The 27,516-nt window shown below is 33.7% G+C and overlaps 3 protein-coding genes across 5 annotated transcripts; 2 read left to right on the plus strand and 1 right to left on the minus strand.

The window, feature by feature from the left end:
• Window positions 1-2,318: 2,318 nt before the first annotated feature.
• LOC132735921 (leukotriene-B4 omega-hydroxylase 3-like) lies at window positions 2,319-23,963 on the minus strand. Of its 3 annotated transcripts, none has more exons than XM_060722960.1 (13): window positions 23,839-23,963; window positions 12,963-13,188; window positions 11,989-12,148; window positions 11,406-11,587; window positions 10,553-10,677; window positions 9,928-9,990; window positions 8,406-8,529; window positions 7,967-8,099; window positions 6,923-7,052; window positions 6,286-6,430; window positions 5,481-5,617; window positions 4,956-5,021; window positions 2,319-4,583 (listed from the first exon to the last, which is right to left on the minus strand). In XM_060722960.1, exons 2-13 carry the CDS (start codon window positions 13,179-13,181, stop codon window positions 4,478-4,480), a joined length of 1,590 nt encoding a protein of 529 aa, XP_060578943.1. In that variant the 5' UTR covers window positions 13,182-13,188; window positions 23,839-23,963; the 3' UTR covers window positions 2,319-4,477. The 3 variants fall into 3 exon arrangements, with proteins under 3 accessions (XP_060578943.1, XP_060578942.1, XP_060578944.1); XM_060722959.1 differs by lacking the exon at window positions 23,839-23,963 and adding an exon at window positions 18,669-18,822; XM_060722961.1 differs by lacking the exons at window positions 2,319-4,583; window positions 23,839-23,963 and adding an exon at window positions 18,669-18,822 and having other exon boundaries at window positions 4,952-5,021.
• LOC132735913 (zinc metalloproteinase nas-8-like) lies at window positions 16,297-26,063 on the plus strand. The gene is made up of 3 exons (XM_060722949.1): window positions 16,297-16,317; window positions 23,053-23,340; window positions 24,796-26,063. The coding sequence occupies exons 1-3, from the start codon at window positions 16,297-16,299 to the stop codon at window positions 25,975-25,977; spliced, it is 1,491 nt and encodes a 496-aa protein (XP_060578932.1). The 3' UTR covers window positions 25,978-26,063.
• Window positions 24,295-27,485, plus strand: LOC132735924 (nematocyst expressed protein 6-like). Its single transcript, XM_060722963.1, has 2 exons — window positions 24,295-24,442; window positions 26,103-27,485. Exon 2 carries the CDS (start codon window positions 26,117-26,119, stop codon window positions 27,410-27,412), a length of 1,296 nt encoding a protein of 431 aa, XP_060578946.1. The 5' UTR covers window positions 24,295-24,442; window positions 26,103-26,116; the 3' UTR covers window positions 27,413-27,485.
• The last annotated feature ends 31 nt before the right edge of the window (window positions 27,486-27,516 follow it).

Raw genomic sequence — 27,516 nt, forward strand, 5'->3', positions numbered from 1 at the left:
TGTATTATGATTGGAATCCTACCTTTAATTGATTAATGATTGAATATGTGACCACCCCACACCCGACCGCATGCATCCACTTTCAAGTAAAATTGCATGAATAATTGTGTGATCAGTGACAAAAATAACCAGTAAAATTGCATATATGATATTGAATAAGTGAGAAACAAAGAATTCATTGTGCAATTAAATTGCATGTAGTAAGAAAAAGAAGCCGATAAAAAGTAATTAAAGAAATCAGTGCTGGCCATTGAAATTTTTTATTGAATTGTAACCTATAGTAATGTTATCTATTCTTATACAACATAAAGGTGTGCCATTTGAAACAAAACTGTGATAAAAGACCCATTTAATATCTATACAGTATTTTATTTTAATTAATAAACATGCAAACATTCTATATCTTTGTTATTTCTGTTCAGTATACAGTATATTAGGTAGTAAATAGATCGGTTTGGGTAATGAACTGTTTTGTTTGGGCAATAAACTGTTTGGTTTTGGCAATGAACTGGTTGCATTGGTTAAAGAACTGCTTGGTTTGGGCAATGGACTTTTTAGTTTTGGTTATAAACTACTGGGTTTGGGTGGGCCATGAACTGCTTTGTTTTGGTAATGAACTGCTTGAATTGGGCAATTAACTGCTTGGTTTTGGTAATGAACTGCTTGGTTTGGGCAACGAACTGCTTGGATTGGGTAAAAAACTGCTGGGTTTTGGGTAATGAACTGCTTGGTTTGGGTAAATGAACTGCTTGCTTTGGGTAATGAATTGCTTGGTTTTTACAATAAACTGCTTGGTTTTGGACAATGAACTGCTTGGTTTGGGAAATGAACTGCTTGGTTTAGGCCGGTTTGTGTAAAATAAATTTAATGTTATGTAAAGAAAACGCTATGTAAGTGTCGGGTTCATAATGATTAAGATTAATAATTATAATGTACTGTCGTTTATGGAATTCCGTATGATACTTTCCAAAAGGAGATAACCCTACTGTTTTCATTTAAATAGAGTCAGTTACTCGGGATGTGAATGGTTTAACTTGAAATAAGCTTATTTAATCGTTATTTAACATATACACATGTATATTGTTTGAATTGGAAAATCTTTATTACACTTAAACTATTTCTGATGCAAGAGTGTTTCGTTTGAAATAAGATTGTTGAATTGTTATAGCATACATGAAATGATTTGTTTAATAACAGGCCCGAGTTGTTGAAAACGCTAAAGGTCAAACAAAGTTTATTGTTTGCTGTTCATTGTATAATGATGGTCATTAAGAAACCAAGTGAATGATTTCACTTTGGGTACATTCCAGAAACGTTTTGGCGGTTTTAGCCCTGATCCTGCTTGAACTCAGAAGTGGTTAGCCATCATTATAGAGTCAGGAGGCCAGTCTGAATATCCATACAATCTGAATAGGATCTATAAACTGTTGGTTATTCATTTTTCTATTTTGTTAATTATTGAAATCACTTCATCTTTAAAGGAATGGACTGTTCCAAATACAAAGGAATGCAAGTTTTTACACAAATTAAACGTTATTGAAATATATTAGCGTAACATTTTAAATAGAAATCAATGGGGGTTTTCCTATGTAATACAGATATGTATATATCTACTGATTATATTGATACATGATCAAAGTGGAAAGGAGGTGTAAACAAGGACATTTCATGCTGTGATCCTCATTGTTTCTGTGTGTTTTGATTAATATGTGCATGGGTGGTATTTTGATGCCAAGTTCATACAATTATTCGCTTAATGAAAGCACATACCAGGGTTTATTGCAAGGGATATCAATGGTTAAAACATTAAAAGTAAAATCTAATAACTTGGGTGTCCGTGCCAATGTTGTTAATCTCTTAGGCTTAACACCATTTGTCCCTTCCCATTGTGGGTTCAAATCCCGCCAGGGACTTTGGATTTTTTTATTTGAGGAAGCTATCCAGCCAGCTTACAGAACGTCGGTGGCTTTACTCGCTTAAATAATCCTTAAATAGTGCAAGAAGGGGCACTTGTTCCTTCTCCAGTTAACCTGGAAAGTCGCGATATGACCTTTACTGTGTTGATGCGACTTAATTAAAACCCAAGAAATACAACCATAAAAATCCAATAACAGTTATGTATGTGTTTCAGGCCGTTGTAACACTGTACCTTTAACTTCGAACATGTGAACGGCCTCATCTGATTTTATTGTTTATATTTTGTTTCATACAGATCAAAGTTATGTCAGCCAGGGCTTTTCGTTGAATTTTTTAATTCGGAATTAATACAGATGATTTTTCAACGAATATACAAAGTGAACACTATTGAAAGAAACATGTTGATGGTTTTATCATTCGTATTTAAGTGTATATATGTACACTTATAACATCCATTTCACTACATAACATCTACTTCTCAAGCAAACATTATATATTCATAAGGAACTAACGTACCGTATTGATAATAGATCGAAGTTTCTTTTCGGTCATTATTGTATTTTCCTGTATTATATACAACCGACCTCTAACAATATACATTTACATTCTGTTCAATTTGTTTCATGCATGAATTAAATATTATATTTTTTATAATATTTTAAATTTTAAGATACTAAAAACTTATTGGATAGTAAATGGCATTTTATGCACAATGAAATATGTTTTCAAATACATACTAGTAACCGATAAAACATCATATTCAAATGATTGTTGTTTTATGATATGAAATTGCAATCAGATATCTAAACATAAACTAAATAACATGCAATGTAAAACAAACATCTTCCATTTTATTAAAACCTATTATGCAACTATTAAGAAAAGCAACAAAAAATGTACTTACTGAAAAATCTAAGGTATCTGTTTATTTTAATGAAAGTTGTATAATTTTACTGTTGATTAATTTTATAAAACAAAAAAATCTAATAAAGATATAGCCTAATACCTTTTCATAGTAGGCACTTTTTATTACTTGTATAACTTTACAAATATGAAAAACAAGTATCATCAAATAATTTATAAAAGATTATTTAGAAATACAAGTATTTTTCTATATGATATAATTACTAAGTGTCAGACTGACATAAATGACAATCAAAATAAAGAAATTCTGAATATATAAAAATGAACAATACAAATAATATGAAACGTAATTTCCTGAAAAAGAGATTCATATCATCTGATGATTACAATATTGTAAGATTTTCTGTACAAATATCATGTACTATCAATTGCAATATAAATATTTATTTAGAATACTTTATTACTGTTTTAAAGATAACAAGAGCTGTCGGTAGGACAGCAACAATCGACTATTCTTATTGCTTGATAGTAAAAAAATGCTTGATAGAGTTACCTCCTCCTGTCTACAGGTTGGGGTCATGATGGTGAACAAGTGTGCAAAGTTTCAAAGCCATATGTCAATGGACTTTGGAAATATTTGAACTATTACAAAAACTTTAACGTAAATTCTAAGTCGAAAAAGGGGCATAATTCTGTCAAAATGCATGATATAGTTACCTCCTCCTGTTTACAGGTTGGGGTCATGATGGTGAACAAGTGTGCAAAGTTTCAAAGCCATATGTCAATGGACTTTGAAAATATTTGAACTATTACAAAAACTTTAACGTAAATTCTAAGTCGAAAAAGGGGCATAATTCTGTCAAAATGCTTGATAGAGTTACCTCCTCCTGTTTCCAGGTTGGGATCATGATGGTGAACAAGTGTGTAAAGTTTCAAAGCCATATGTCAATGGACTTTGAAAATATTTGAACTATTACAAAAACTTTAACGTAAATTCTAAGTCGAAAAAGGGGCATAATTCTGTCAAAATGCTTGATAGAGTTACCTCCTCCTGTTTACAGGTTGGGGTCATGATGTTGAACAAGTGTGCAAAGTTTCAAAGCCATATGTCAATGGACTTTGAAAATATTTGAACTATTACAAAAACTTTAACGTAAATTCTAAGTCGAAAAAGGGGCATAATTCTGTCAAAATGCTTGATAGAGTTATCTCCTCCTGTCTACAGGTTGGGGTTATGATGGTGCACAAGTGTGCAAAGTTTCAAAGCCATATGTCTATGGACTTTGAAAATATTTGAACTATTACAAAAACTTTAACATAAGTGGTTACGCCGACGCCGACGCCGACGCTCGGGTGACTGCAATAGCTCTACTTATTCTTATCGAATAGTCGAGCTAAAAATAGCATGGGGTACACGCTTTTAAGAATAAGCTAGTTAATATTATGACGTGAATTTCACAAATTTACATGGGCTTTTCTTGGAATGGATTCTGCTTATAATATTGAAATTGAAATACTATTCGATTCTAATAACGTATAGTTCGTATTATCATCAGGATATGTGTACCAATGTATCATCAATAAAAATGAAACGCATTAGTCAAATACGATAAAAGAACATTCTATGGCAAACAAACACATTGAAGAAGTTTTGTAAATAGAAATACACGGTGGTCATTCCAATTTTAGATTCTGGTTAGTGTTGTCTTCTTTGAACATTAGTTAATATTCCATCCTGTGACCTCATCACCGCTGACAATCGCCATTTTACTTCATGATCCGGGTTTAGGCTGAACTTGAAACTGAAAATGAATTTTACACGAGCTTATTTTAATATCATAGATTGTTATCGTTCAGTTTTTAAGAAACTAAGCATACTTTGAGTCTCTTCACATATAAGCAATTCATTAGTTTAAACATATTTATATTCCGAATAGATGCATATAAATATGTACATTTACATTACAAATCAAACTTTTATATTCAAGAGTCTGATGAAAGTCTTTTGAAATTCTTCTCCTTTTAAGTGTGTCGCGTTTTGTACTATCAATTTATTTAATTAATTAAAATCGTGGAAATAAAGGGAAAATCAGAATGACGACCGAGGTGGTAGATTAAATATTAAAAATAAATCAAATATATTCCTTATGACATCTTATTAGATGAAAACTTACTTATACAGAAGTTTCGCTAGAACTACTTTCTCCTCGTTCATCGCAAAATTTTGACCAATACAGTTCCTAAAATAGAAAGAAAAGATTTTGTAAAATGCAATTACAATAAAGTAAAGGAGCATACGTGTTCCGAACAATAGCTCACACGTAGTTTTAAGTGGTCCGCTTAAATGTGGTTTGTGCTCCTATAAAAGTTAATATTTTCCTTATTTTCCATTGTTTTCTAAGTATTGTGTAGATTCTAATAAAATTTATTCTAATATTTCTAAAATTTCGTAATACAATTTCATAATAACTGTTTTTGAAGCTGTAAGTACCAGCTAACAAAGTTTATAATGGAAAGAAACAGTGTAAGTTGGTGTCAAAATACACGATATATCTTTGTTGCTTACTGTGCTCAACATGTTATTGGTATTGAAGTTAGCACAATAGCGACACAATTTCACTGAACATTTAACCAGTTTTATCCTTGAACATTTACCCAGTTTTATTGACAAGTTTATCGCAAGAAAATGGAACACTTACCTTGGACCACCAGAAAAAGGAACAAACTGGTATGGGTCCATCTTTGCAACATTATCTTTAGTGAATCGTTCAGGTTTAAATTCCATATGATCTTTTCCCCACACATGTTCGTTATGATGTAACATCAATATGTTAATCTAAATGTCAAAACAAAATACTCCCTCCGTTAAACCATCAAAATAGCAAAATAGTAATAATAATAATGATGATGATTATGATGATGATGATGATAATTATACAAGATCTTGGCACATGATCTTAGCAAAAAAGACACGTTTTTTACTGTGAAATATAATGACCTTAAAAATAAACCGTGTTTAATATTATGTAACGGAGTTGTTTTTGGAATTGTTTTTAGAATTTTGAATGCTCGTTTGAGTCTAGATAACGGTATCAAATTATTACAATTCAGCATCCAACACTTTAGTCTGTACAGGTTGTAAGTAAGTGTAGACTGGTCCGACATGGTGATATCATCAAATGCATCATCATTATAAATATAAAACATAATTAACATACTAAGTTTGATTAAAAAATCCCGACGCTTAATTAGACTAGTCATAACCGATAAAACAGTCTTAGAAAATAACAAACCCTGGATACAGTAATATTGTATGTATATATTTTCACTTCTGATTTGGAAAATTACGCCTGTTTCACATAAACAGTAATGAATCGTCTTAAAGTTCATTTTGTGCCACTTTGTTAAGCTTGTATATAGCTTCTGCATTCCTCTTTTATACATTAACAACACATACAATTATACAACACGTGCGACTATCATAAATAAAATGAAGCCACTTACAATAACAGAAGTTCCTGCTGGCACCACGGTATCCCCTAGATCAAATGGTTTCGTTGTTTGACGGCCGACTATGGCAACAGGGCAGTGAAGTCTCATCCCTTCCTTTATACACATAGATAAATACTCTAGATGTGGCAAGTCCGACCTAACAATGTCAAAAATAATTTAGGACATTTAAATGCACTTATGCAAGTCCTGAAATCCTAACCTGCAGAATGTGTGGAGTGGACGTGCATTGAAAACATATGAAGAAAAAAGCCTATTTATGTTATTGGGTTTCAATATCAACTCGTTAAAATTAAGTAGTTCACGATGTATAATGGTACAGTCAAACTGCAAAGATGTATAGACTGGCACGTCGCTGAATTAGATGCACTGGTACACAGGAAGATGCTTTAAACATTGGCTAGATAATAAACCGGTAAATCATTAACAAAATGCATTGCCATTTTCAGTGTAATACAATGTACCATTATTTAAAAAGAATGAAAAATTTTCACAACAGAATAAAATATATCATTTAACAATGGGGACAGATTTTAACACTGCGTAATCAGACGTTTGTTTTCCTATGGACGTAAACGTAAAGTGTGTTATTTACGACAAAAGTAAAAAAGTATTGCTTAAAAACAGCTACCATTTGATATCGTCTGATTCTCTACCACTTAACAACTCATCAATTTCTTCCTGACATTTTTCCTGATATTCCGGATGTTTGGCAAGAGAATATAAAATCCACGAGATGGCGCTAGCTGTAGTATCGTGACCTACAAAATCAAACAAAATCTTGCTTGCATTAATTTCAAAATAATAATCATTTTAAGAGCATGCATTTAAGTCATGTTTGATGGAAATTCAGTTCCAAACCAAAAGACAATTTTTGTTGTTTTTCATTATTTTTTTTCATTTAAATCATTTTCCTTTCAAAAATTAATTTATCATTTTTGTAACAAAATGTTATAGAGCCTAGTCAGACTGCATGGACGTGCATGAAGGCTTGTTTATACATTGACGACAAGAGCAAATCATTTCCGGGTTTTGCATGTTTACCCATTACTTCATGAGCATTTTGTGAAAAATGGCTGTTTTCATTGAAAAGTCTCCCGTTACAAGTTCAAATTGCTACAATACTATAAAAACTGCTTCAACACTAATCAAACTTGGCACAAATGTTGACTGGACCATTGCCCTCGAACAACATGCTCAGGCTTAAATTTTCTGTTACCATGGCAACGAGGGGACATCTCAAAATTGCCAAAAATCACTATTTTGCGTTGATTTTTCAATTATAATTGATTTCAAAGTGATGCAACTTCTCAATGGATTAAGATAGAGTCAAATGCTTTTCAGCGTTGGTTACACGTTACCATATGATCAATCTGGGTCATTTATAGACTCTCACAAGTCCAAATTTTCTTGGCGATGAGGAGGAATCCACCCCCCTTCAACCCCCCCCCCCCAAACAGAAGGCAATCCCCTGGTGTATCTTTTGGTTGGGGGCCGCGCCGAAAAAGTGGTCACTTTTTTAACAACATTTCTCAAACAAAAAAAAGTGTTAAGGGCCTAAATAATGCATTTTTTCACCATTTGAGACAACATAAGGGGGGGTGAAAAAGGCGTTAAAAGGCGTGTATATGAAGTAATGGGTTAAGGGTTAACTGTAATTGCAGATAGAGTATACCTTCAAATAAGAACGTGTCGACTTCGTTTCTTATATCCATATCAGACAGACCTGTTCCATTTTCGTCCTTGGCCGTGAGTAAAATATCCATAAAATCAAGGTACTTTTTCGGTTTTAATTCTCCCAGCTTTTCCTGGAGTAGAAAATATTGAACACGTCTAAAAATCGAAAAAAAAATCCGGAGGGAGTTTTGATTCTTAAATAAAACAATATATAACATTTCATTGTGTTCATTTCTCTTTCGAATAAGTAAAAATTGTCTTTATTAGTGTATGTAAAGATTACAAACCCTAATGGAAATCTAAACATAGAATCATTTGGTTTGCTTCGGACCTTTTTTTTTCTTATAACTTCGTTAAAAAAAAAATCGAAATATAAGATACTGGGTCATTGTTACACTTTCGTTGATATAGAGAAAATTAATCGTTTATAAAAGTACCAAAGTGCTCCTTCGTTTGTTTATAATGTCTTCTGCGACACCATGAACAAAATCACAATCTTGTTTATACTTTTTCCCCATCTTTGTTCTGTAGAAGATAATATCAGGTGCCATAAAAGGATTTCTGTAAAAGAAATGAGGATTAATGCACCTTGTTCTTCAGAAGAAGCACGGTGACATGTTTAAAGCCCGAGTAAGTATGGCTTTGGATTTAATAAGTATAAGGACTTCTGCAGCTGTAAATGCACGAAAAAGATGTGCATTAATAAAAGTATACATCTGATTCGGTAATGCCGCATTTCGTTATTTGTTTTTCGTATCAAAAAACATTTGACATGCATTTTACGTGCTAGTGCGATGACATTTGACAGACATATTTTGAAATGTACGTCACTTCAGTAAGTTATTATAACACGTGCAACTATAACCATAGCATTAAGTTTAGGTTAAAGTTTATTAGTACGTATTGAAACAAAACAACGGTTGCATCAAGTTAAATTGGTATATTATGCAAGAGAATACTTATACACTGATCAAAACTTTAAAAGGAAACCAATTGCATACTTTGAGAATTGTGAAACTAGCTTGAAGCAAAACTTATAAAATATTAAATGTGGTTAAAAGATTTCATTCGAAATATCTATGAGAAATATGGTTTTCAAACGAAATGTTACTCAAATACAGCCTAATTAAAAAGGACACACTCAAAACTAAAACTCACGGAATTGCCGAAAAGTTGTTCTATCGGCACTTTTTCAAAAGAGTATACAATACTGGACAAAAAGTATAATTTGTCAATTTCTTTACTGGTCAATTTCACATCACTGACTCAGTGATATCAGAAAGATTGAGTTATTAAGATTATTGCCGAAAATCGTATGCATACCGTGAATATTGGTTGAATACAATACACGATAGTTAGAACAGACCTATAAGAAATATATCACAAAGTTAAAACCATACTTTAAATAGCAACATAATATGTTTCTTTTAGGGATTATTTTATACACATTTTTGGGCCATCATCGCATAATGGCAAGCAGCAAGAATTAACCTCTAAATAACCGTCTTCTTACTAAATTACCATCTTTTTATATGTAGCTTAATGAGCTTGGGTTAAACAGCTGTAACTGTAGAAATAGATAAAATGTTGCATGGTTTAACTGTTAATAGAGAAAAACAGAATCCCTAAAGAAAGCCCAACACGGCAAAATGTTGCAGGCTCGGTTTGATTGAGCCTGTTCATGAACGATATTGGAAAGTATAAGTAACGTCCACGCCCCTAGCACCGGCTTAAGAAGAATTGAACGTTTAAACGCGTAAATGGTAAAAAATTTGTGTTTAGAAACATCCGCAAATGTGTTCATACGGCGTTTATCATGGAACCTTCAATGTGATACAGTAGTGCCATTCCATGAAAATCGGCGTATGGTCCACAAGAAAAATTAAATCTCATATTTTCACATTGTCGGAGGTTTATCGGTCAAGTTTAATGTATTTTGCAACAGAACACGAGTGATACCTGAGACGCTGCGAATTCAAGGTAGCCAAGTCATTCACTGCTTGTACATATGGATGAGTCTCTCTGAAAAGTAATTTATAGATCGTCACGATATATGTACATGTATCTTATGACATCAGCTTATATAGTCAGTAACTATACAAGAAAATCGCAAGAAAAAATTAAATTGAAATACTTGGATTAACAATATATGTATGTAAAGAAATTGTATTGAATTTCAGTTGAAAAATTTGCTTTTCGCTTGAAAATATAATTGTGTATAATTGTTTACAATAAAAAGAAATTTTACAGTATACTCTCCGCTATTACCACACCCCCACATACCGTAATAATTAATCATTTTCGCAACGCATTGTACAAACATGACATATTAAGATGTAATTGCCTTAGATATTAAACGCCATGATGAAACAGATTCAACTAAAGTAAATTTTTGAAAGTTATAACAATTTGCGCGAACAATTTTGTACAGCTGTACCCATGTGATCAGCTTCAGACTGAAAAGGACTCGTTTCATATTGTTCTCCTTAATTATAGCCTATTGAAAAAGTTACTGCTTAAAGATCATTGGCAGTTATATTTACAGTTTTTATGATAGTGTATGTCAGAGAAAGTAAATTATCACCCGCTCCGCTGCACGTCAATTTCATACGAGAACGCACATCTTAAAATGATGTCCAGTGTACACATGCAAATCTGTTGAAATACATCAAACTCCGTTTTCTCGTCTGCAAACTTTCCCAATTTCTCCTGTAAAATATAAAATAATTATACAATTTTCTGTACCTCTTCATCAGCAACGTCATTTACGATTAATACAAAAGAAACAGCTCGTCATTCAGAAAACAGAAAACGCGTCACTTACGATTAATGCATCAGAAAACGAGTCACATACGATCAATGCTACAGAAAACGCGTCCCTTACGATTAATGCAACAGAAAATGCGTCACTTACGACTAATGCAATAGAAAATGCGTCACTTATGATTAATGAAACAGAAAATGCTTCACTTACGATTTATGCGATAGAAAATGCGTCACTTACGATTAATGAAACAGAAAATGCGTCACTAGTGATAAATGCAACAGAAAACGTGTCACTTACGATTAATGCAACAAAAATGCGTCACTTACGATTAATGCAATAGAAAATGGTCACTTACGACTAATGCAACAGAAAACGCGTCACTTGCGATTAATGCAAAAGAAAATGGTCACTTACGATAAATGCAACAGAAAACGCGTCACTCATGATAAACGCAACAGAAAACGCGCCATTCACTATAAGTACGAGAAAACATGTCAATTTCGATTAATACACCAAGAAAAACCCGTGGAACAAACAATGTATGATAAATGCACCGACAAAAGCATGTACTTACGATATCGAAAAAAAACGTCACTTAAGAATTAGGCCTATATACCTATAAAAGGGCCTCACTTCCGATTAACACAATTAAAAAATACACGTCACTTACGATTAAGACATTTGCTGAGTCGTTGTAAACATCAATGTACGGTTTGAGAATATCGAAGTGGAAGGCAGGTGTTAGCAGTCTTCGGTTTCGTGCCCATTTATCTCCTCCAGAGATCAATAATCCATCCCCGAGCCAGTCCTTTAATGTTCTGTAACCGCTAGTTAAGTTCATAGGTTTTGGTTCTGAAATATACAATAAATGAAAGTTTCTATTCAACAGCACAAACATTCTATAAATGTTATTACGAAAGACTTTAATTAAATCTAAAATCAAGACATAATTTATTTTCAAGTTTCTAGCAAAGACAGTAGCATCATAAAATATTGTTTGTTTGTTTGGGTTTTACGCCAAACCGACACAGTTTATGTCATATGGCTTTACTGGAGGAAGACATCAGGTGCCCTTCCGTGCATAATTTTAGGCACGAACGGGCACCTGAGTAGATATTCGTTCCGTAAGCTAGCTGGATAGCTTCCTCACATGAAAGTCTCTGTTTGAATTCGAACCCATATAAAACATAACCATATTAACTCAGATTATGATGAACTTTAAATTTGATATTTGAAATATTCTTTTAGTGTACCTGCTGTTTTTAGAATTCTCTTCATGCTTGATGGATGACAAGCAATGATTGCAGGACGACCTAAGGCTCCCCATATTCGAACATAACCCCTCTCTTTAGAAAACTTGTTCCCCCATTCAAGAAATTTATACAGTCTTTGTTGTGGGTCAAGTGTTCGCATCTGAAAAAAGTGTCTTGGTGTGGTAATGGTAGAAATTATCATGTTGATATTTTAGACTTTGGTACAGTCGTATTTAAAATTAGACAAAGTATCAGAACATCGTGGCATTAACATTTTCCACTATCTCTGTACACGTTTTAGAAGAAAACATGACAAATTATCATAAGAATTTCCCCTCCCTAGTGATTATTAAAAACGCGAATCTACGAAAGTATCAAAATTCAACTTGCTGATTATATTATATTATATTGTATTGTATTGTATTGTCTTTTTAACCAAACCAGCATAGCCTTAGCGAGCTGCGTTTTTTTATGTTTCTTTTTTCTATTAAACCGATTGTCATTTTAAAATGTGGATACTTTACATCAAGCTTATCATCGGACTAATCACGTGTATAGATATTGAAATGATAGATGTTATCCGGAACTCGGCAAATTTTAATCCCGGGGTACAGACAAATGTTAATCGTTATAGCCGAGTTTAAAATAGAGCGATCAACGCGTTGCGCTTAGTATAGCATATGTCACTATCCCCTTGGCTCTTAACAAGGCGTCATCAGTATCTTACAAAATGAGTTTATGCACATCTAAGTAAACAAGTTTAAGAAATTCACTGTTCCGCTTTGACATCAGATAAGTACAAAGTTCTTACGGAACTATGCCAGGATCTTTGTCATTAAATAGGACGTGATAAAGAAACGAGCTAATGATGTCAATAAAAACATAACACGTGATGGCGAACTGTAACATATATAATGTATGCACTGTCATCAAGGTGACTGATGAAGCATACAAAGTGGTAAAATTTTACTTACATCTACAAAACTTCCATAGAGCCAGTTGCGTTCTTTTGGTCCTGGAAGATCTCCGAATATCCTCTCGACTTGTCTACGATATCGGATGAAAGAAATTAATTTGAAGATCGCAAAAATGGCGCCAATCAGCAATGTCGTCTGCAGCACAAGTGATGTTGAAGCACGATACGTACTGGGAACCAGTGACGTCAAATCCAATGAACCTATCAGACTCAACATCTTGGAACTGTGGAGAGAAACTAGAAATGTGTCATCATGCCACGGATGCCCCCGCATGCAGCCAAAATTTCAAATGTTATAATATTTAGTGCCAAATTTGTTAGCACAAATTCTTTTTTATTCTAAGTTCAAAGCCCTTAAAACTTTTCAATGTTAACACAAACCATTTTTAAACAATGTTCAAGGCACTGAAATTATTCAGTCTTAACCTTTTGAAAATAGCATATTGCATATTTGTAGCCAAAATAATGGCTATATAAATTTCCACAAAAGTATGAGTGCTGAAACTGAAAGTTCAAAATTTTTCCAACATTCAAGAAAGATAAGTTTGTCCAAAATCATTGAACAACGACCAAATTCAAACTTAAACTGCTTATTCCTAAGATGTATCTATATTATTTTCAAAGTGAAAGGGACATAACTCTGCCAAAATATCATCGAACCATGACCAAATTCCAACTTGACCTGCGCATTCCTTTGACATATCCATATGTCAATTTTGAGTTGAATATGTAACACTGTTGGGCTGATAATGAACAGATACTGTAAATTTCATATCATTTTCAAAGTGAAAGGGGCATTACTCTAAAATCATTGAACCATGACCAAATTCAAACTTGGCCTGCGCATTCCAAAAACATATCCATATGTCAAATTTGAGTTGAATGTGTAATAATGTTGGGAAGATAATAAATGGAAACTTAAATATCATATTATTTTTAAAGTGAAAGGGGCATAACTCTGCCAAAAATCATAGAACCATGACCAAATTTGAACTTGACCTGCGCATTTCTTTGACGTATCCATATGTCAAGTTTGAGTTGAATGTGTTGTACCATTGGGGAGTTAATGAACGGAAACTGAAAATTTCATATTATTTTCAAAGTAAAAGGGGCATTACTCCGCCAAAAATCATCAAACCATGACCAAATTTTAACTTGACCTGTATTTTCACATGACATATCCATTTGTCAAGTTTGAGTTGAATGTGTTGTACCGTTGGGGGGATAATGAACGGAAACTGAAAATCTCATATTATTTCAAAAGTAAAAGGGGCATAACTCTGCCAAAAATCATAGAACCATGACCAAATTTGAACTTGACCTGCGCATTCCTTTGATGTATCCATATGTCAAGTTTGAGTTGAATGTATTGTACCATTGGGGAGTTAATGAACGGAAACTGAAAATTTCATATTATTTTTTAAGTAAAAGGGGCATAACTCTGCCAAAAATCATCGAACCATGACCAAATTTGAACTTGACCTGTATTTTCTTATGACATATTCATATGTCAAGTTTGAGTTGAATGTGTTGTACCGTTGGGGAGATAATGAACGGAAACTAAAATTTCATATTATTTTCAAAGTAAAAAGGGCATAACTCTGCTAAAAATCATCGAACCATGACTAATTTCGAACTTGACCTGTATTTTCTCATGACATATCTATATGTCAAATTTGAGTTCACTATGTGCAACAGTTATTAAGATAATGAACGGAAACTGATGATGACGGAGGGACGGAAGGACGGAATGACGGAATGACGGAACATGGTAACACTATATGCCCTTGCCATTATATGGCGGGGGCATAAAAATGCTGTTATATGATTATATTTACGACCAAAAGATCTACAGTAGTTTTTAATGTTAATTTCAAGCGGTGCTTGTCAATTTGTCAACCGCGTAACGTTTAATATAGAAATTCAGATAATATTAACATGCGTTATAGGTAATTTTTTTACAAATTATCTGTATTTGCCAATATAAACACACGTATTATTTTAATTGTTATTTTATTTCCAGTGTAAAAATAATAATAATAATAATAATAATAATAATAAAGACTCATTTGAACAACATTTAAATCTTCAATGAGGCCTTCAACATGGAACAATATAATTACTTTCAAAATACATAAATTATAATATATACATGAAATTATCAATTTGTATTTATCGATGTGTGATAATATCTCAAGTATAAGGTTTTGAAATGGTTCACAGTCATTTAATCAGGAAGGCCTTTCTATAAACAAGATCCAGAATAAACAAAAGACTTCAAGTATTTTTATAGAATACGTCTTGCATCCATCTTTTGGAACTTAAAATGAGTTTATCTTCTAAAAAGAGGTACAGTTACCGTAAATTATGCAACAATAGTCAAGATGTGGTAAGTTATATGCATTTAACTACAGGTATAGATATGAATAATTTTGTACGAGATAATAAATGTAACAATGAGTTGCATTTTTAGGAACATTATTAATATGGCTTAGTCAAGACATGGTGTTATTAATTGCAATACCCATTAATATTTCTTCAAAGCTATAAACAATTTGCTCTCTATTATACGAAATACAAGGATTACTTTCATTAATATAATTTTGCTCGTGTTTTAAGGAAATATACATGACCTTAGTTTTGTTAGCATTGATAGGCATGCGATTCAAATCACACCATTTGTTGACAATTAAAAGATCATGAGTAAGAGATTCAACTACTCTGTTAAGGGATACATCAGAGGTTGTAAGGATGGTGTCTTCAGCAAAAATATCAGTTTCTGTTTTTTTCCATACACAAAGGTAGGTCATTGATATAGATCAAAAACAGAATAGGACCTAGAACTGAACCCTAAGAAACTCCAGTACTTACTGAACTTGACTATGTATATAAACCGGATATGTAAGTTTGTTGAGTTCTGCAATCTAAATAGGTGGAAAACCAAGCAACTGATGAAGGGCCTAGGTTATACATTCTAAGGTTTTCAATAATATGAGAGTGATAGTCTAAAGCTTTAGATAGATCAAGGAAAGTTGAACCAACTATTTTATGTTTGTCAAAATCTTTAATCCAATCATCTGTAATTATTATCAGTGCATTTTGACATGAATGTTTTGACCCAGATTGATCCGAATCCAGACTGACGTTGGTATAGAAGTTGATTTTCCTCAAAGTTTCGCTTTAAATGTGAACTGACATGACGTTCAAGAATAAGTGATATCAAGCGAAGTATGGAAATTGGCCTATAATTTCTTATATTACTTTTAGATCTCTTTTTATGTAAAAGAATGACTTTGGTACTTTTAAACGATTTTGAAAGTGTATTGTTTAGAATGCTATTGATGAATATAGTGGTTAGTATGGAAGCAAAAATGTGGACCGATAACTTAAGAAAGCTTGCACTAAGACGATCTGATCCACAGGACTGTAATATCTATCGATTTTAATTGAGGCAACACATAGGTGAGCTATATTTTAGGTATTTTGAAAGGTGGTATATGCTGAAGTTTAGATGCATTTAGTTCAACAAGCTCAGGATTTTCTTAACCAGTCTGATTAATGGCATGATGTGATTGGTGGAAATTCGCAAATATGTCAAGATGTTTTCCCAAAGAATTCCTCTTAATTGTAACATGCTGTGGCTGTTATGTATATGAATTGGAATAAACACTTAAATGTAAGTAGAACCAGGAAGATATCACATCACATGTATATCATAGGTTTTAATAACGGACACTCCAAACAAAAGTGAGAGACAAATGTTAAGTGAAGTGGATGTGTGGGTAAGGCGCTTGAAGTTGTTGAAATCCATGCTTTGTTTAAAACCCACGATCCATACTTATTTTCAAACAATTAGGAAAATGTATTGTAAAGTAAAATATTGTGAAGTGCAAAAAGGAAGTAATTTACACATTGCATATACACATATTCTATCAACACTGATTGTAGGGAAGATGCTTTAAAAACAAAAAATAATAAAGTAAAATCGAAACTAATTATAATAATATGAGAACATTTGTATAACATTCCTTTTGTCATTTAAACAAAACAGTTATATGTTATAATATATATTTCATCATGCATTACATTACGTTATCTGTAAAAGAAAGCAAAATTAAGCATAGAGTCGCAAGAGTATTGAATAAAATTAACATTCACATTATACATTAATAATTTTCTTATAAATAAAATTGTTAAACATTAAAAGAACTGGAAAATATGGAAATAAAGACAAATATATTTTCATATACAAAGAAGATCTGTCAAATATAGCTTGTGATTTTCAACATTATCTTTTCCAAATCTATCCATCTATGTACAGTTAATAGGTGATTGATAAATGAAATATATTACACGATCATATCGGATTTTGCAAAGCTTCTTATCTTGAAAAATACGCTTGCATTAATCCAGTAATCAATATTTCACATTATGTCATAAATTGAAAACTATACCATAATATTGTTTAGCAAAAAAAGACAATAAACATAAAACAACAACAACAAAAAAAAAACAACAAAAAACGCCTTGGTATCTTAGGGGCAAAATAGAGAACACCGGAATTCCTAAAGAACGCCTAATTTGAAAATGTTGCAGACTAGGTTTCATTGCACCTGTTCATTGGCGGTATAAGAAAAGTGCAAGTTACCATACACGCCCCCTAGCACCTGCTTTAGCAGCATTCAACATTTAAACACGAAAATTGTGGTATTTTGAATTTAGAAACATGTGAAACTCTTGTCTGAAATATTGAAACTATATAATTAGTGAAGTAATGTTATATGTGCTACCAGGGCCAGAACAAATGCGTACTTCAATGAGGTATAGCAGATATTTTTTTAAATAAAACAAAGACGAATTTATATGGATTTCATGAAAATAACGATCATATTTTTGGGTCGGCGGGGTTTCTCTTCATACGGTCGGGTTGTCAGAAACACAAAAATTATTGTTTGGTCTTGATAAGGAGACTTCATCTATAGAATATTTGTACATGATTCTGGGCATTATTTAAGCATTCTATAAGTATTGCATATTTTAACACAACTATTATCTACGAGTCCACACAACTATAATCTATTAGTCACGTAATTTCATTAAATTAAAAAGTATATGACCAAAACCCGTCAACATAATTTTTCATAGCTCTCGGAGAAACACAATTGAAATTTGGAAGACCTATCTTTTTTACAGTATAATTATCATACATATGCTAATAACATAACAAGCATCGTCGGATACCCACGGCCGAACCATTAACATTGATTGCATGTTATGTGACATGTTTATCAATCGTGGGTATCCGACGATGCATAACAAGGTGCGTTTAGCATTCGGAACATCGCGTCATTTACCGAAAATCGGAATTTTGGCAAAAGCCGAAATAAAAGTTGCGTACCATTGATATAACCGCGAAATTATCAATAAGTAACAATATATTCCAAAACTAACAGCACACTGACATTTTAATAAGCAAAACAGGTCACATATTTAATCATAGGTTAGTTTAAAGATTGGCTAAATCTAACGTTAAAATTTCTTCATTTTTTACTTTTAAACTTTAATTTCGTATGGTTTTATCTTAGTTCATACATTTTCTTTACATTTCATTTAAAAGTAAGTTGTTCCATTTATATCGATATGGATATATCAACAATTACATTTCATATAATATTCTATAATGGTCAATGAAAAATGTACTTACATGTTAACCTGTTAGCTTGTTTACCTGTCAACTTGGCCTGGTTATGACTACTTATCGCCGTCCTACTTTATTATACCCAGGGCTTATCTCGTCCTATTTAATAACCTAGGTACATCACGTACTCGTTTATAAATACCGAAACGAAAATAATTCACCCGGAAAAAAATCATGTTATGTTTAAGACTGATAAAAACCGTCACGGCTCATTATTACACAAATGCGTATTTCTGTTCAACAGACCAAACTAAATTTTGTTTCGTTTTTTTTTTTTTTTGGTTGAAAAGAATTTATTCCGAAAAGTATCTACAACGTACATTTAAATTGACGTACGTCAGAAGATAGCAGTGAACAGTGTAGATAATTTTGCAAGTGCTTGACCATTTTCATTAAAATATATTTAAAAAAGAGAGAATAAGTCTCAAAATAATGTCAAACATGCTAGACATTTATACCCTATCCAGACAACTTAAATCCCAGAATGATTGCTTAGCACTTGTTGTACCGCGTAGTAGGACTGTGACTTATGGTGATCGTGCTTTTATGACAGCAGCCCCTAAACTCTGGAATGCCCTACCTAGAACACTTAAAAGCTGTGAAACTCTAACAGTGTTTAAGAGAGCACTTAAAACTCACTTATTTCAGTGGTTTTATTTGGACTGATTATTTTTAAGCTTCTAACCAGAATTTTATTATTGATCTTTTTAATTTTTGAAAATTACATTTGATTTGACTTTGTGACTTGAGCGATATTGTTGTTTTTTATTTGTTTCTTTTGTTGTTGTTTTTGTTTTCTTTTAGATATTGTATCATTTATTTCGTTATACTGTACAGTACTTTTGAACGTGTCGATGTGCATGAAAAAAGTGGTTGAGAAGTTTGGTATATAATAATAATAATAATAATAATAATAATTATAATTATAATAATTATTATAATAAGAATAATAATAAAATAATAATAATAATAATAAAATAATAATAATAATAACAATGATAATGATATTTCAAACAAATATTTTCAGTACTTTTTGTGTTATCACTGGATCCAGTTTATATGTTAAATTTGCCATATTTTCAGACTGTTTATCGCCATAGCAACCAGAATTCTCAACATAGAAAGAAAAGAAAAAGACTTGCGTAATCTCCATACTGCTATTTATCCATATACCAAGTTTCATTAAAATATTTTTTTGTAATTTTCGTGTTATAGCGGGATCCAGTTTTGTGGAAGGACGGACTGACTGACGGACAGTTAGACAGACAGACGTACTTACGAAATGGTACTTATGTTTTTTCCTTTGATCTTTTTAGTCATTTTAGTCGCAAAAGGTTTAAAAAAGACACACAAGTAAAAACGGAATGAATAGGATCAAAGAGAATTTACTGTTACCTATTTTTCTCCAAGTCACACAAGTACCTCTAGGTTTGTACAGAAAGACGGACAGACCGACGGAGGGTTAACCTAATGTCCTCTCCGGTTAAACCGGTAGGGGGCTAACAAGAGCATACACATATAAAATGATATTCATCTTCTATGCAAAAAATGTATTGCAAGATAAACAATATCGCTGGTGTATTATTCCTATTGTATCTCCCAGTTTATATTTTTAAGGATGTACAGATAAACTTAATCTACTTAATCTATATTTACGAGGCTTTATATCAAGACAACTTTCATTACCAAAATTAAGCTTAAAATTCTTATAATTAAACAAAAAAAAGACTGCGTTCTAACGTAGCTGCCCATTCATGTTTAAAAGTGTTTATAACTGATAGGGATCACTTTTGCATTAACGCAATATTCATTTAACATTTCAGCAAAACCATAATTACAGAGTAGCTTTATAACATTTGAAACCCAATTGTGGTGTCCTTTATTACAATCAAATAAATCATCTTCATACATAGTTTTTTTAAACAATTTTTCTGTGTTTTTCAACTTACACCAAAACTTGATAATTCTTACGTAACAAGTAACTTACAGCGGATATATGTAACGTTCCAACTCTCCATATACTGCAGCAGAACAAGTAAGTATTCGTTCTAACATTAAGCAAACGTTTACAAAATTTTAAGTGGATTCTTTCCAATTCTTTAGATTTCGTGTAACCCCAAATTTCAGACCCATGTCCTAAAAGAGACCCAAAATGATTGATATAATAAATAATATATCAGGTTTAAGATCAAACTTTTTACAATTGTTAAACAAAACATTAAGAGCTCTTAAAGCTTTCCATACCAAGTGTTCCTGGTTAAGTGAAAAAATGCCTGTATAATAAAAACAGTACCCAAATAATTAAAATCATTCACAACTTCTAAAATTTGTCCACCATAGGTCCAGTTCTCATTTTATAATACCCCCTTGTTTTCGATAAAAACCATTACTTTTGTTTTGCTTGTATTTACTTTTAATCCCCATGTAGAGCAGTATGAATGTAAAAGATCCAAATGGTTTTGTAGTTCAAATGGTGACTTGCCTAAGATAACCATTTTGTCAGCAAATAACAATAAAATCAAAATAACATCATCCAATGACAGTCCTGATTCATGACCAGTTTGCAAATATAACTCTAAATCTAAAGAATAAAATTGGCGAAATAACCTCTTGACGTTATCCAATAGCATAATAAAATGAAAGCACAGAAGGCGCTGAATTTGTTTGGGTCTCAGAATGTCAGAAAGGTGAAGGTTGTGAGAAGGTTGTATAGTGCCACCAATGCTTTTCAGCGTTTAAATTGTAGTAAATTGGTTAAAAGACTAATTGCAACACTGATATTCAATTCAATGTTTATTTGACTTAAACAATTTGAAAAAAATGAGTTGCCTTAATTGGGATTTGAACTCCAGACATTTCGCTTCCTAGGCGAGCGCGCAAACCCTTCGCCCCGGTGAAGTCATATGTTAACGGCATAAAAAAACCATATTATTCTAAATTAGGGTTTGTAACTCTTATTATTTCGACGCTAAATGTTTTTTACCACAGATGCAAATAATCATGGAGCTTACTATAAGCATGTATATCTATAAAGAATAAAACAATATTAGAAATATTCGACCATTCGGGAATTATTTTGCTTGAAAATTAATGCGCCTGTCATTTGACCATCTTTACGCAGTGATTTCCCCTGAATTTTTCGGCGTAAGTGTTCATATAAAGGAAAGTAACCGCTTAAAAAGCGGACTACTTTCGGCATTAGCAATTAACAGCATCAGGGTCTGAAAATTCACTACCATTATTTGTTTGGTCTGACGACCCAAATACCTACGTTTAAGTGGCATTTGAGGTCACTAGATCAAATATTTGCAGGCCAGAACACTGCGAGTGATGACAGAGCTCCATGATCATATGATTAAATGTTTTACTATAAATAACAAATACATTGTACTATTATTGCACATACATCACCTTCCGAGAGCAATATATCATTATAGATTATCTTGTTAAAACTAGATGCTTTTCTTGTATTTCCGAATAATATCCTCGTTATTACTAATGTGAGATTTTTTTCTCGAGAAGACAATTAAGTTATATATTACAACTAAGAATCTCGTACTCAAAAGACAGGTGTTTTTTTAAGGAATAATAAGATAAACCTGTTAAAAAATTTACGTCACTCTATTCGACATTCGTATAACTACGCTATTGTAATTTAAGATTCCGAATTCGGCTTTTTAATTATCATTTTATCGAATATTTCGTACAATAAAACAAATTATGACCATTTGTTCATTCATATTAACACTGTTTTAAATAAGACTGACATGTGGTCATATCAGGAGCAAATTCGTGAGCTTCAGGTATACGTTTGTAATTCAGAATGTCTGTCAATTAATGTTAAACTAGATTTTAAAAAAATGAAGAAAATCACGACGGCATATGTCTGTGCCAGATTTTTGACAATGGTCAAAGTCGTGATGCGCTCTACACTACAATTAGCCAGTGTACTCTAATGATAAAAGTCAAAAGTTCTGATTTCCCTTGCATAGCAAAATTAACTTCCGATGATTATTTCAAGTGTTTTTGTTGTTGTTTTTTTTTACATTTTATTACAAGTGTAATGTCCACAAAACATTTTTTACATTTCATTTCTCACATATTATTGAATTGCATTGACTTGACTAGCAATCGCATTTTCTAGGCCATTTCCATTTAACTCCGAATAAGGACCTCGAATATAATAGTAAGGATACACGTATTTCGGTCTTACCTACGCACGTTAACTGCTGGGATTTGTTAAGTTAGTTTATATGAAGTATATTGTGTAAAAAAATCATTTTTTTAATCCAATTCTTGATTAACCTAGAATTCCACAAAATTTACGCGAACTTGCGATTGACATGTTTAATGCTGGAATGACAATGAATGCCGTCGCTATGAATATTAGATGTTCTACTCGTGCTATTCGCAATTTACGCAACGTTTTCAAGCAAAAAGACTAACAGAAGATGGATCACGTAGCGGACGTCCGTACGTCACGACGCATGCCCAAGACCCCTATATTCGGAACACCCAGCTGCTCAATCACCTCCAAACTGCATCAGCTATTGTTGCTAAAACCCATGTTACACATATCAACCGTTTATCTACCAAAACTGTGCGAAATCTTTTGCGAAAAGGTGGGTTACATGGACGTCGACCATACGTTGGATGTGTTTTGAGGCGACGTTACCCTGTAAATCGTGTTTACTAGGCACGTACACACCAACGCTGCCTTAGACAACAATGGAATAGCGATTTTTCTCTGACGAGTCGAGGTTTTCCGTTCATCGAGCTGATGAAAAGGTTTGTGTGTACACCGTAGGAGAAATGATTGTTTTGCTGACTGCAGCGTACTTGAACGAGATCTTTGATGGTGGGGGTTCTGTCTTTGTCTGGGCAGGCAATGCACATGACTTTTGCACTAATGTCGTCGATATCGATGGGAATTTGACTGCCCAGGGCTACCGAGATGAAATTCTTGCGAGGAATGTCATCCCTTTGTTTCAAATAATGCCAATACCACTCTTATAAACAAGATAATGCCACAAGCCATATAGCTAGGGACACTGTGAATTTCCTGGCCTGCCAAAACCCCTGATCTAAATCCCATTGAAAACTTTAGAGACAATTTGGACCAGAGGGTTAGACATAGACCTATTCCACTGTCAAACGTCATTCAGCTAAGACAAACCTTAATTCAGAAATGGAACAACATTCCACATGCCGAAATCAATACGCTGTTCCGTTCTAGGCGCCAACGATTCCTGGTAAACCCTCGGCACAAACAATTGCAATAAAATACTCTTTCAATACATATAGATCTGCTTTAATCCTGATTTTCATAATTGTGTATATCTGCACCTAAATACAGGGGAAGGTTTATTTCTATTTTTTTATTTTTTATCTTGTTTGTTCAGTTGAACCAAGTGAAAATGACGAAACATGAAGATATGCATGTCTGTCGATCGCACTTCGTAAACAAATATCAAATACATGTATATTAGTATATGTTTGTACTTTCATATCTTGCATGTCATCTTCGTTCACATAATCTAAAAGTGACACGTGTATCAAGAACCCAGTGCAATTGTCTTTAGCCATGACATGTCACTCAATGAGCCTATAGTTTCCAAAAACTGCAAGAATTATACGTAATTCAATTGCTTGACATCTGCGCATTTTCCTTCTTTGATAACCCCAGGTTTCATCCGGGACGGACCTTCTCGTATAAAAGCTGCGTCTAGTGCGCAGTAAAATTTTGTGTAGAAAAGTCTACGGAGATAGCCCCATCAACTGTAAGTACATGTCTGTTTATACCGTAGAATATCTCTTAATCGGCTAAATTTGTGATATGCTTGACTTATTAAAGACAAAATTAAATAAAATGTTGAAGAGAAATTTGAGTGAAACAGAAACAAAATTTAACAGACTTACCTGCTTTTGCTTTACTTTTATATTCTTTGATAATTGACTTAAGTTGAATGACAGTTAGAAAAACAAAATCCAAAATAAATAGAATAGAATTAAATAGAGCACCGGTCAATGCGTTTTCCAGCTTCGGGATGGTTGACTAGATTATTGATTATATTTTATTTACAGACGAATCTGTTGAAGACGACACAATCATCTATTGAAATAAATGTTAAAAATGCTGCTCGTTGCAACACTTGCTCTCATCTTTGGCGGATATTGTGAAAGCGCCCTCTATAGTCGGAATGCGGTCACAAATCCAGCACGACTTTGGCCAAACGGAAAAATACCGTACACGTTCCATGGACAAATTGATGCCTATCGAAAAGTACACATGTTAGCGGCAATGAAACAAGTCATGTTAAGTACTTTCAGCAACGAGACACCATGTATATCCTTTGTTCCAAGGACCTCTGAAGCTGACTATATTGAAATACAATTTGCAGGACTTGGAGGGTCTGGCAGTAATGTGGGACGTACAGGTGGGAAACAAACACTTTCGGTGAGTTCTTCCCCTACCCATGATGAACTCGTCCGGGGTCTGATGTTCATTATAGGTGTTCATCCGGAAGTCGCGCGCCCAGATCGTGACAATATTCTTGAAATCGTTACTAGTAACATTGACTCCGCTTTTTTGGGAAGCTTCCGGATTGAGCAAGACACCGACACATTCAGACAGCCATTTGACTACGATACTGTTGTCATGTATGGGCCGTACTCATTTGCAATTGACCCTTCTACGCCCAGCATTAAGACGAAATATGATGGTTTTACTATAGGACAATCAATATCGATGAGTTCAGGTGACGTCACTCTAGTACAGCACGTGTACAAATGTTCCTTAGATTCAAGTCATAGAGTCGATGTGTTAGGCCCATTACAGTTTGAGTGTCACTTTCATTTCGACTTGTGCCAGTTTAAGCAGGATACACAAGACGATTTTGACTGGGTATTGCGAGAAGGGCCGACTGCAACCACTGGTACTGGTCCCAACGCCGATCACAGTAGTGGATCGGGCAGTTACGGCCTTGCTATAGCTAGCGGGCACCATAATCAAGTAGCTAGACTGACTACACCGAATCTTCCAGCAGGAACGTACTGCTTTGTTCTCTGGCTGCACGCTTATGGAAACGATGTTGGTCAGCTGCGAGTCCTGCAGCGTACTGTGGACGGAGAAAAGTCACTTATGGGTGTATCTAAGACACCCGTTAATCAATGGTATCATGGTTCAGCTACGGTCACATCGCCACATAGCCAAGTTTCCGTGATTCTAGAAGCACATATTGGTAACGGTGACATGGGTGATATTGCTGTTGACGATATATATATCTACAATGGAAAATGCATTGACTGGTATTAGTCATCCTAAAAGTTTCTTGAAGTTAACTGTTATACTTGTACACCTAAAATGAATAAATTTGGTAAGATAAATTTCGTTTAATTTAATATGATGTTTTTTCTCTTCTTTTTTCCAAAATAATTTAGGCCCTGACTTCAAGATGAAAGTGCTGCTAGTTTTAAGTGTGGTTTGTGCAACAGTCTCGTCTCGGTTAACATCGAAACTAGGTGACCATCATAATGACTCGCTTATCCATAAAACCATTCTTACTACAACTAAATCAAGGAACAGTGTACTCGGATCAACAAGAGACGATACCACAATCAAAACAAGAAACGTGTTCACAGATGCGACAAGGTTGTGGCCAAACGGGGAAGTTCCGTTTATATTTGACGATAATGTCCCGGCTTTCACAAAAATTGAACTATTAGCTGCAATGCAAGAAATAGAAATGAGTATATATAGCGGGAATAAGATATGTGTCATGTTTGTTCCTCGTACATCCGAACCAGATTACCTTCATATATCTTGGACAAGCGGAACATCTGGTTCTACAAGTATTGGACGAGTTGGTGGCAGACAAGAAATGACGGTAAATAGCGCTGGTGGGCGTGGACATGATGACAATTTAGAAATTCTCCTTATGGTCATGGGAGTTATACCAGAAGTCATGCGTCCTGACAGAAACACATATTTGAATATTAACATTGACAACGCGATATCTTCGAGCCCATTCCGAGTATTAACTGGAACTGGGACCAGTTCTTTTGGTCAAAGTTTTGATTATGAGTCTCTTGTTCTTGGAAACCCGTATCAGTATGCAAAAGACAGCGCTTATCCTGTGACATCGGCAAAACAAAGCGGTAAGGTTATGGGTCAAGGTGTTTCGTTAACAAAAGGAGATGTTACATTGATACAGCATGCCTACCAGTGTACTGTCGATTCATCTCATGATGTTGACCTCTTGGGTTCATTACTAATTGAATGTCACTTTCATGTAGATATGTGTAATTTCATACAAGACAAAACAGATGATTTTGACTGGGTTGTAAAGGCTGGTCCATCGGCAACAACCGGTACTGGCCCCTATGCTGACTACAGCAGCGGATCGGGAAAATTCGCCCTTGCTCAGGCTACGGGGCACCACAACCAAGATGCTCGCCTGTTATCCCCGACATTCAATGCTGGTGAATACTGCTTAAGAGTGCACTTGCATATGTATGGACGAGATATCGGTACCCTGAAAATTTCTGCGGTTCTCCCGGACGGTACCAAACAATATTTACTAAACCAGAGCGGCCAACTTCCCAACACGTGGTACCATGTTTACTCGACGCTCAACAGCAAGACATCTTTTCATCTTGAGATAGAGGTTACCGTGGGCAACGGAGACCTGGGAGATATAGCTGTTGACGACATATACTTCTACAATGGTCAATGTATTGAATGGGATTAGGTTATATCATGCATGAAATTTTGAGATGGTGTGAAATTTTATATTTAAGTTCAGAATAAAAAGTTGATATCAATTTACTAGTAACTGTTTCTATTAACAGCAGA

This window comes from Ruditapes philippinarum, unplaced genomic scaffold, assembly GCF_026571515.1.
Source record: "Ruditapes philippinarum isolate M1 unplaced genomic scaffold, ASM2657151v2 ctg2298_1_1_1_1, whole genome shotgun sequence".
NCBI lineage: Eukaryota > Metazoa > Mollusca > Bivalvia > Venerida > Veneridae > Ruditapes > Ruditapes philippinarum.

Coding starts and splice junctions, on each gene's coding strand:
- LOC132735921 (XM_060722960.1), bottom strand. CDS start 13,181: ATGTTGAGTCTGATAGGTTCATTGGATTTGACGTCACTGGTTCCCAGT. Junction 12,149..12,962: donor TCTATGGAAGTTTTGTAGAT/GTAAGTAAAATT, acceptor CACTTTTTTCAG/ATGCGAACACTTGACCCACA. Junction 8,530..9,927: donor TTGAATTCGCAGCGTCTCAG/GTATCACTCGTG, acceptor TTTCTTTTACAG/AAATCCTTTTATGGCACCTG.
- LOC132735913 (XM_060722949.1), top strand. CDS start 16,297: ATGCTATTGATGAATATAGTG. Junction 16,318..23,052: donor TGCTATTGATGAATATAGTG/GTTAGTATGGAA, acceptor TATGAATATTAG/ATGTTCTACTCGTGCTATTC. Junction 23,341..24,795: donor TTTTGAGGCGACGTTACCCT/GTAAATCGTGTT, acceptor TAAATGTTAAAA/ATGCTGCTCGTTGCAACACT.
- LOC132735924 (XM_060722963.1), top strand. CDS start 26,117: ATGAAAGTGCTGCTAGTTTTAAGTGTGGTTTGTGCAACAGTCTCGTCT.